Raw genomic sequence first — 9812 nt, forward strand, 5'->3', positions numbered from 1 at the left:
GTTAATATCCAAACAGGTACACCCAATCGTACAATCGTAGTGCAGCACCGTATGGAATTTTGGATCTTACGGCTTTTTCTTTGTTATAGCAGAATAAAACTAACAACGTTCTCTCTCGTGTTAGTGATGGCACAACGAGCTACGTCGTTGGACGTCCTCCAGAGAGTACACACAGTTCAACGAGTGTATCAAATAAACATGATTTGGAAGATTTGATGGCACAAAAAGATCATTGCATACAAGCGCAACCTTTACAGCTCGATGCATGGACGTCTAGGGCTCTACGTGAAAAAGAGGCAATCAATCGATATGCTGGAAAACATGGTCCCGACATTTGGAGCACAGTATGGAATGGTATTTGGATAGGTCGGGACGAAAACGAAACAAGAGACGAAGATGGTGAAGTTATTATGACGGTGTAGATTTGGTAATCAAAAAATGAATAAAAAGCATTGAGAAAGAACAATTTCGGGTCCGTTACTTTCCCTATCGAGGATGATCTGGAGCATCACCGTGTAATTGAAGTGCTCGCAAGAATCGATCATGTTCGTTTGAAAAAGTTTTGAAACTCTCAACCTTTGTTTTTCGCCATGGAGTCAATGATGTCGCAATTTCTCGATGCACTCTAACATTACATCCAGAGGTAATATTGCTGTTTATCAAAGTATCAGGTTTGTGACAACATCATTCATTATGCAGCTTTAATCAAACGTACATTGTGATATGATGTTCAGATCTTTCGCTCACATTTTTGCCATGATAAGCGCTACGACAAACGTTGTTGTTTCGGCCTGAAGCGACAAGTGAGACTTGTGATAAAGTTTCAAAATCTCCTCCATTTCGTATCTGTGCTCGATTCATCTTCATGTACTGTTGTCTCACTGTAGAATACAAAGCAACACGCTAAAAGCAAAGTCAGATTAAAATATCGAGACAAATTACAAAGGATTTAGTTACGGACTTGCTCCGGAAGCAACGTTGGTGCTTTACTCAAGACTTCTGGTGTCTCTATTTCATCATTTAAAGATTGTAAAGAACGTGAAATTACTGTCGAATGCAGTAATTCTTCTCGGATTCGTGCATCAAAACGCAAAATCTGTCACAATACTATTAGGATAATATATCCAGCAATGTCTATGAGACTTAATTTACCTTTTTGATATGTTTTTTTAAACGGCAAGTCTGAAAGAAAATGTATACATTAGTGATGGATTAAATATTAAAATTCTGTTTTTGGTATCAAACCTGAAGTTTCTCGTTCTGGTCTTCCAACTTCTGGAAAAATGGGCGTGTTGAGATTCGTACATCAGCAGTATTTTGTGTCTGTTGTAATACGTTTGTATTTGCAAACACTTTTGCACACTTTTCATCCTGCTTTCAGTGATCAGTCAGAACAAAAAAGAATTTTAAGTCAAATGTGCTCTTTAAAACTCCTGCACCAGGTGTCTTTGTTTTTCTTGAGCTTCAATACGATATTGTCGTTCGCGAGCGGATACACGTAGACAAATTTTGTTGTGAAATTGCTTCATTTCGTTTGATTGAATCCGGAGGCGATTATCCACTTTCTGACGCATTGATGCTGTTTCTGCCTGACCAACGAAACCAATTTAATTGATATCAAACATAAAATTTGTTTTGAGATAAATACTTCCATATCCACCAAACTGAGATCGATCCATTCGTCCTGATTTCTGAAAAGTAGTGTGATCAAGCTTCATACATTCTTCGTCATCAGAGTCTCTACTTACGGATCGAGTTGCCCACACAAGATATAGGCTACACGAAACTATAATCATAAAATGCATGCAAGATAGCATATTTGAAACGAACCAATTGGTGCATTCGAAAAAATCTTGGTATCTGCAGCTTCGTTCATTAAGTAGCAATTTGAAGATGGTCATGAAGAGACGCAATTTATTGCATGGCTACATTTATGAACGGACATTAAAACGAGCGATAGAACAGACGCAGTACTGCATTTTTAGGGCAACCTTACGCAATGCATGCAGAATGTCGATATCGACAATTGTAAGGGAAACACTGCTACTAGTGTTTAGCTCGCGGTTGAATACGTGCATTAAAGCATCTGGAACTTTCCTAGTTGTATCGACAAAAAGTTCAGCAAGAGCGTCTCAAAGACGAGATTGAACCATTGATGGGATAAGTACGTGCTCGAACATACTATGACATTTGTTGATGGTTTTCTTTCGCTCTTGCCATTTCACGAACGCTATTCATTGTATTTAGTAACAAGATTTTCTTCAAAAACACAATACAAGGCTGTGAAGATCAGTTCCTAACCATGTTGATCGATGCGCTGATCGAAGACGTGAAGCGTATTGTCTACTCTACTCGATCTCACAATGAAAGCGGATAATTGTTTCACCTTAGGGTTTTCCAAATAAATTGAAAACGTGCTATAGACTGCTGACAAAGGCCCACAGCTTACAATTTTAAGCGACAGATTCGTTTAGGTGAAATATGAGCTAGATAATGTTGGACTTCCTCATTAGAAATTGCACTCTGACTACACAACGTCGCTGTTGCAGCTGCAGCGATCGGTGTATTTGCTGTAATTATATCACTATTACCAAATATTTTAAAATTTGTATGACTGTACAACGGAACTTCCGGACAAGGACGATGGCTAGGGTAGCCTGGCAGGGTTTCCGAAGCTTAACTTGTCTGTATCTTCGTACAATTCTTACCAGATGAAGAAATTTGGAATGCACAGTGAAATTAAGCTAAAGAAAATTAGTTGAAATTTTCAATCGTAACATAATTTTCCGAAACGGATTTTTGCACCCAGCAAATTATTGAAAGTTCTCATTATACAGTGCAGAAATAGCAAAGGGTAAGAAAAACACGAAAAACTGTATGACTGACTTTTCAATTTTTCCCGAAGTACCAGATGGTATTGCGAAGCTAATAGTCAGCGAAGCGAACAAGCAATTGACTACTATCACCGATTATAATAAATAAGCGGCACTGCAGCCGTGGTTATTCTAGTTAAGAAATGTTTTCTTACAGCAGAATAATGTGATTATCAGTATGCTCAATCGTCGTCGCTGAGGTCGTCCAGTGCATTTCAACTTCGCTTTTGAATGACGCAAATTTTTTTTTACTTGTATATCATCCGTCTAAGTTTTGCCGGATCTCGTGAGTTTTAAATAGACATCAAAAATCGGTTTTGAATTGAGTAGACTGTTTGTGCACGTCTATCATCAGGAGGAATCACATCCCAAGATATACACTATCTCTTTCTCTGGCTATCTTCGAAGTCACATATATGTTGACAAGGTTGAATGGCGTGAAGCAGATCAGTTTGTGTTGATATTAAAGACGTAAATAAAGAACTACCATGTTTTCTCATCGTAGCAATGGCAACACGTGGATATCCTTGCAGCTGTTCACTTATTTCTACTCTTCTCCAAAGCCATAGACTGCATCCTCTGAATATAACAAGGTGCTAATCCCAGGTGGTTTCTCAGCACGATCGCTAAAAATTTTAAAGCTGCGCAAAAAACTGTCGCAGATTGACATGATCTTCGCTTCAGATCCTCACTACTATACTCCAATACTTCATTACCTCCGACAAAGCTGAGCATGAAGCTTTCTGTCACCTTTACATTTATTGCTGTGACCGTCACATCATCTTGTGCTACAGCCTCTGTGGTCGATAATCACCACGAAAACGCTATCATTTATCATCACAATGCTTTACCGTGTACTGACGCACTATGTGATGATGACTACTCTCCTGTGTGCGGTTTCGACAACAAAACTTACCCGAACGCGTGCATCTTTCAGGCGACTTATTGCCGATCTAATGTCACGATGGCGTATTTTGGGCCTTGTCGTGAAAGGTTTGAAGATAACCAGCGGGCACACTCGTCAGCATCGGCTTCTTCATTAAACGAGAAAACGCCGTTGGTTCGCGACCGTGCTCATTCAGCCAACGAAGAACGGGGTTCATCTGTTTATCCTGAGTCAGAAATACTGAATGTTGCCTGGAGTTTGCAACAACTAGATAGAATGAATGAGGCGATTAACGGAGGGTATAATCTAAATGAACTCATGCAAAGAGACATACATCCTTACACCTACCTCAAGGTGTTGCATGACCGTGACAACACTTGGGATAAGAAGTTGCTTAGAACTGTCGGATCGATAATTAAGGGAGGAGAGACACGACTTCCTAATGCCGTGGATGAAATAGTGAACGAGCCAGGTGAATAGAAAATCAAACGTCTCATCGCACAGCTTTCAAAGTTATCGAAGGGAAGGTATAACTCTTACGCCAATTTCTTTAAGAACAGAAGACATGTCCACGTGATATACGATCAAGACTAATAACTTCGTGTCGAAGACGGATCTTGAGGTCATAGCGTCATTTACTCTGCTAACCACTACTCTTCTGTTGAAAATCTGGGCCAACGAACCCAAATAAAGAACTGCCATTCAAAAAGCTATATTTATATAGAAACTTTATTTAATTGATTTCATTTACAATATCTTTATCCTAAAATATGACTATTTTATAATAAACAGTTTTTGAAAATACATTTCCATTTTCTTAGGATTCAAACTGCGTGGCTGCTGTCTCCATTCACCTCCTGTCAGCTCGACATTAATTCGACCTCTTCTTAGTCTGTCCTTATCGCTTTGCTCGCCATGCTGCTCAATTTCATTAGTAAGAACTGAAATCCTTCTAGCCGAACATTACTACTGCCAAATATTTATAGATTCATTCCGCTGCAAGTAGTCGGAGCGCCAATGTCGATGCTGAAACGTGATCATGGCGTGGTGTCACCTTCTATAAGTCTTTGCCATTTATTGGCGATGATTTGCAAGCCGCAAACCATGTTAGTGCTGTTGCAAAGTACTCGCCGGTGCACGAACGAACATTGGATACGACGAGTATGCTTAAAGTCGCTGATTCATTTCATCTTCAAAAATAAGTTTCACCGAAAAAGAAAGCACATGAGTGAGAAAAGGCAGGATATAATGGAAAGATATATGATCGAGTTTAGTCTCAATAGCATATCGCTGCGTGGTAGTAGTACGTGTTGGAAACAAGTTAAGTGGTACCTAAGTAAACCAGGAGGAGTTATGAAACTCCCAACGATTTGCATAATTAGCTAGCTATAAGCATCATACATTTACTTCGAAACTTACCTTCAAACCACCAGGTCCTTCCTTCCTATCTGAAATATGCAGCACTTTTGCGCAGGGGTAGCGTATCGGGCCACCTATTTTGTTCAACAGTACGACCAAAAACAAATAACATCGCATGCTAAAAGTCGTGCTCCACCTGGAGCATATATCTTCCTCATCAGGTTGTATTCCTCCACAATTCAACACTATTTGCAAAAGCAATGTCAGGATGTCAAAGTTGAGTCTTGAGTTTTTGAATAAATGTGGACAAGGTCGTCAGCATCGGCTATTAAACCATATCTTGGCTTCGTGACTGTGCTCATTTGAATGTAGCTGACAAAGAGCGAGGACTCGATCTTGGTTTTGATCTATCTGAAAAAAATGATCTCCAGAGTTCGAGTTCTTTTTCACGTTACGTACTAATTAGATTATGCTCAAGGAACAAAAGTCAAAGAGAGCTAGAAGCCCAGCCGTTGCTAATTCTATGCTCTGGGCTGCGAGTACGGTGCGAGTTTAATTGATGTAGCTGTTCCAGTGAAGACAATACAAATAGCTGCGTCTGCGTTTAGTATGTTCGTCTTAAAGAGGCCACTTTCCGCGAAGAACTTTCATGGGATTTCATCAAAGCTTACTAAGACTACTGCATAAAGTCAGGTTTTTCTGCCGCATCGATTTTAAGGTGAGCTACTGCGCAGATATACGTCACTCATCTTGTCATCGCGAAAATACAAACCACTTCGAGCTTCATAAATTATGATACTTTGGTATTTCTGAAACACACTAAAGTGCAATGTGAATCTCGTAAGGTTATACAGTATTGTATTCATTGCAACTGTAACAAATGTGTACGCTATACATACACAAAACTACAATACAGATACTGTTGGAGAGTACTCACAAGTTACATTATTGTCCATCAGCTCATGTCACGTCAGTACTGTTTTAAAGGAGGGTGGTTTAACATGTTGTTGAAGTGGTTTGTGAGGTTGTAGTATTGTGTGTGGTGCGAAACACATATTTGATATTTGTTTAACTTTAATCAAATCCTGAATATACGTCACAAATGAAGCGTTTACTTTGCAGGCTCTCACTTTCGCTCCTGTGTGAAGCGAACAAATGCATCCTCTGTGCGTTTGCTCAACGGTTATTTAGCCCACGGTGCTACGCAACCCTCTTGAAGTTGATAGCACCTTTCGTCAACTCGAGAACTGTAACGGGGTTACACATACCCTGGTAACAGGTGTGTTTGTCACACCAGATGGGTATGGTGTGACCACACCCAACGAAGAATACGGTACAGGGCTGGATAGCCAGTAGTTATACATGTGCTTAGATTTTACTATACATATTTAGAAAAAACTATGCATTAAGAATAAGTTGGCTTTGCCAAATGAAATAATCAGTTTTGAATTTAAGCCAAAGAGATTATAAGCCTTAGTTAAGGTTCTAACTACTCTTGGAGGTAGCGGATTGCGATCCGCTACACTCGTACTTGTTCTTGTAAAGAACGAAAGGTCGGTGACCTAAATTTCGCTTCCTCAAGCGCAAAGCTACGGCAGCCCCGCTGCACTTGGTAGCACTTATAGTCAATCTACACCTGGGTCGTTTAGTCTAATCCTCTGTGAGGATGGAACAACTTTCCTCGTTGCCTCAGGACATGCAGGACGGGCTTAACAAACTGATGTCCTTGCTTGGCCCCAAGTGCGTGCAGCACCTTGCTGCGCAAGACCCCGAGGCAGCGTCTGGAAGTGTTTCGAAATTACGAAAACGCGCTGCTAGAGCACCTGCAGCAGAAGATGCCTGCATCGTTTGCGTCGATGACGCCACGGTCAGTAACGGAGAACTTATCCCGCCCAAAGCCGTTCATGGTGAGTGTTAAGGTCTTTGAGGGGAAGGATGGAGAGAATCTCCTGCTCTGAGTGAGAGAGGTCGAGATGGCCATCGTATCCACCATGCTCCAGATCGAGCAACAACGCGTGGCGCTAGCCATTTCAAAGCTCGGTGGTCAAGCTCAAGACTAGGCACTGATGAGCGGCACTTCGTCGAAGCTGCGTTTCCCTGCTGGGTGAAGCTGAAATTGCAGCTCTCACGAGTTTTCTCGCCGCCTGACCAGGCGAATCGCGTGCGATCGCGTTTCCTTGTCGCCCGACACGGTAACTAGGAATTGATGGACTCTGTCCAAGAGATGCGCACTCCCATTGCCGTGATGGCAGCAGATCCCCTTCCGGATGTGGTCACAGTGACCGTGTTTATGGAAGACCTCCGCACTGGCGTGGCCAAATTTTAAGTCTTTCGTGTGCATCCGTCTGAAGAGGCGGTGAATGTGGCATTGAATGCCAAATTCAATTTCAAGTCGGCACGACTGGGTTGGAACGCACACTTCAACAGCTCGTTGAGCGGGTCTGTGCCCATGGATCTCATATGCTGAGGACGAGGGAGCAGAGCTCCGAGCTGCCAGGCAGCATACACATTTATAACGGTGTTTTGTCTGTGGAGACACTCGTCACCTTCGGAACGGTTGTCCCTTCCGCAAAACGCGTCAAGGTTCTTCGAACCATCGCCCCAACGCCTACCAGTCTGATTCGTCGCGGGGAAACGACACCACTCAGTAAGCGGGGCAACCTACTGGGAAATTACTGAGTTCTGTTGAGCCTCAGGGAGGCATCGGGCAACAGGGCTCAGCCCCGAAGAGCTCCGTGCTCTTAAACACGGAACGTGTGTGCAAGTCGGGCTTGCTGTTCGTGGATGTGACCGTAAAGTGCTTCGAGAAGCCATGAACGATCCTCATAGATTACGGGGTGTCGAGCAATTATGCTCGATACTCCACCATGGAAGGAAGTCAGCTGTATGCTGAGGCGCTGAAAACGCGGTTGGGTGACACCGTCACTGTTCGTCTAGCGAATGGGCGCGTGTCACGGTCCTGAAGGTCCCTGTGGACCTCGGAGTCATATTTTTTGACTTTGATAGCGTGGAACGCTGTCTAGGCTTAGACTTGGAGGTAAGGTATGACCTCATCCTAGGAATGGCATGGTTGGAACAATATGAGCCATGGTTTGATTGGAGGTCAAAGACCTTGGGCGCTACGCGCACGTCTCCTGTTGGATCTTTGTCGAGTCGTGAACCTACCTCTGCCAGAAGACAAAAACGCTATTGACGAGCGCACTGGACCGAGGCGGTCAACGTGCTAGACATTGGAATCTCCGAGTTGGTAGACACCAGCGGTGTGTCGGGCAGGAGTCCCGAGCATTGTTCGCGGGCAGATCGTGGAGTGGCACGTAACCCACTGAGCACTGCCCAAGTTTTGGAGCAGTCGCTGCATGTCATGTAGCCGTATCAAGTGGCAAGAAGGAGTACTTTTGGCTGCTGGCTTTCTTCCAGAGCATCAGAGCAAATAGATTGAAGGCAAAGTTGAAGATAATCGATCTGCTTATGCTTAGCCACATAAATCAAAAGCAGAAGATTTACTTGTTTTCCATCACTTTTTGATTCAACAAGTCGCTGCGAATGACGTTAAGAGCGTCAACAAACTGCTATTTGCCAATGTCGAAATTGGTGTCACAGATGCAGCAACCGGAGGATCATTATTGCATTGGGCAGCGTCATGTTATGCGGTAGATTTCATGAGGTTTCTACTCGAAAGGAAAGATGTGAAGCATAGGAAGCTTATAAACGCTCGTAATGGCGACGGAGCGAGTCCTTTACATTTAGCATGTCATGCTAATGACGTGGAAATAACGTCTATGCTATTATTAAGTCATGCAAATGTGTTTTTGAAAGGTGAAAGGGGGTTAGTAAGGATAAACAGCACTAGAACTTGCTACTACGCAGGAGGTCAAAGACGTGTTCTTGCGAGAATCGTAACAAATGTACGTCTAAAAAAAGATGAAATTTTTCATGCAAAAAGAGATTTAAGTCAGTGAGAAGGCAAAAAAGACGAAATGGTGTCGTGCAATGTCGCAGTTAGAGATACTGAAAAACGAGAGATTATACTTCGCGATCAGAATAGTAAATTACACTCGCAACTGGAAGAGAAGGATCTTCTCGTCAATCAACTAAAGAAGACAATATATGCAATGGCACAAGATTTACAAGAAGCTCAAATGCTTGGTGAACGCGTGATGCTTGACTACGTCCGAAAGTTGCGGGATGAAAAGATGGTTGTCCAACGACAGTTGGAAGATGTCATGGATACATTAAAGACCAATCTCAACAATTGGAGAGTTTAAAGACGCAAATTCGGGAGATGTCTATAATATTCAAACAGGTACACCCAATCGTACAATCGTAGTGCAGCACCGTATGGAAATTTGGATCTTACAGCATTTTCTTTGTTTTAGCAGAATAAAATCAACAACGTTCTCTCTCGTGTTTGTGATGGCATAACGAGCAACGTCGCTGGACGTCCTCCAGAGAGTACACACAGTTCAACAAGTGTGTCAAATCTGCATGATTCCGAAATTTCGATGGCACATTAAGCTCATTGAATAAAAGGGCAACCTTTACAGCTCGATGCATGGAAGTCCTACAGTAAAACCTGTCTAAATTAAACATGTTGGGATTGGAGAACAGTGTTTAATTTAGAGAGGGTTTCGAAATAAGGGAGGGTAGCATAATTATCAAAAATTCCCTAACCCAGGCTGGGTATATTTAGACAA

At 42.4% G+C, this 9812-nt stretch overlaps 3 protein-coding genes across 3 annotated transcripts; 2 read left to right on the forward strand and 1 right to left on the reverse strand.

The window, feature by feature from the left end:
* Nucleotides 1-486: 486 nt before the first annotated feature.
* Nucleotides 487-1876, reverse strand: PHALS_10390 (uncharacterized protein; the record flags this gene model as incomplete). Its single annotated transcript, XM_024725808.1, has 9 exons — nt 487-652; nt 716-903; nt 962-1096; nt 1153-1182; nt 1246-1371; nt 1440-1589; nt 1649-1691; nt 1749-1776; nt 1831-1876. The coding sequence occupies 9 exons, from the start codon at nt 1874-1876 to the stop codon at nt 487-489; spliced, it is 912 nt and encodes a 303-aa protein (XP_024576547.1).
* Nucleotides 1877-3606: 1730 nt separating this feature from the next.
* Nucleotides 3607-4239, forward strand: PHALS_10391 (Protease inhibitor protein; the record flags this gene model as incomplete). Its single annotated transcript, XM_024725809.1, has 1 exon — nt 3607-4239. One exon carries the CDS (start codon nt 3607-3609, stop codon nt 4237-4239), a length of 633 nt encoding a protein of 210 aa, XP_024576548.1.
* Nucleotides 4240-9095: 4856 nt separating this feature from the next.
* PHALS_10392 (uncharacterized protein) lies at nt 9096-9632 on the forward strand (the record flags this gene model as incomplete). The annotated part of the gene is made up of 2 exons (XM_024725810.1): nt 9096-9377; nt 9498-9632. 2 exons carry the CDS (start codon nt 9096-9098, stop codon nt 9630-9632), a joined length of 417 nt encoding a protein of 138 aa, XP_024576549.1.
* Nucleotides 9633-9812: the final 180 nt, after the last annotated feature.

Source organism: Plasmopara halstedii (genome assembly GCF_900000015.1).
Source record: "Plasmopara halstedii genome assembly, contig: Scaffold_470, whole genome shotgun sequence".
NCBI classification, from domain to species: Eukaryota; Oomycota; class Peronosporomycetes; order Peronosporales; family Peronosporaceae; genus Plasmopara; species Plasmopara halstedii.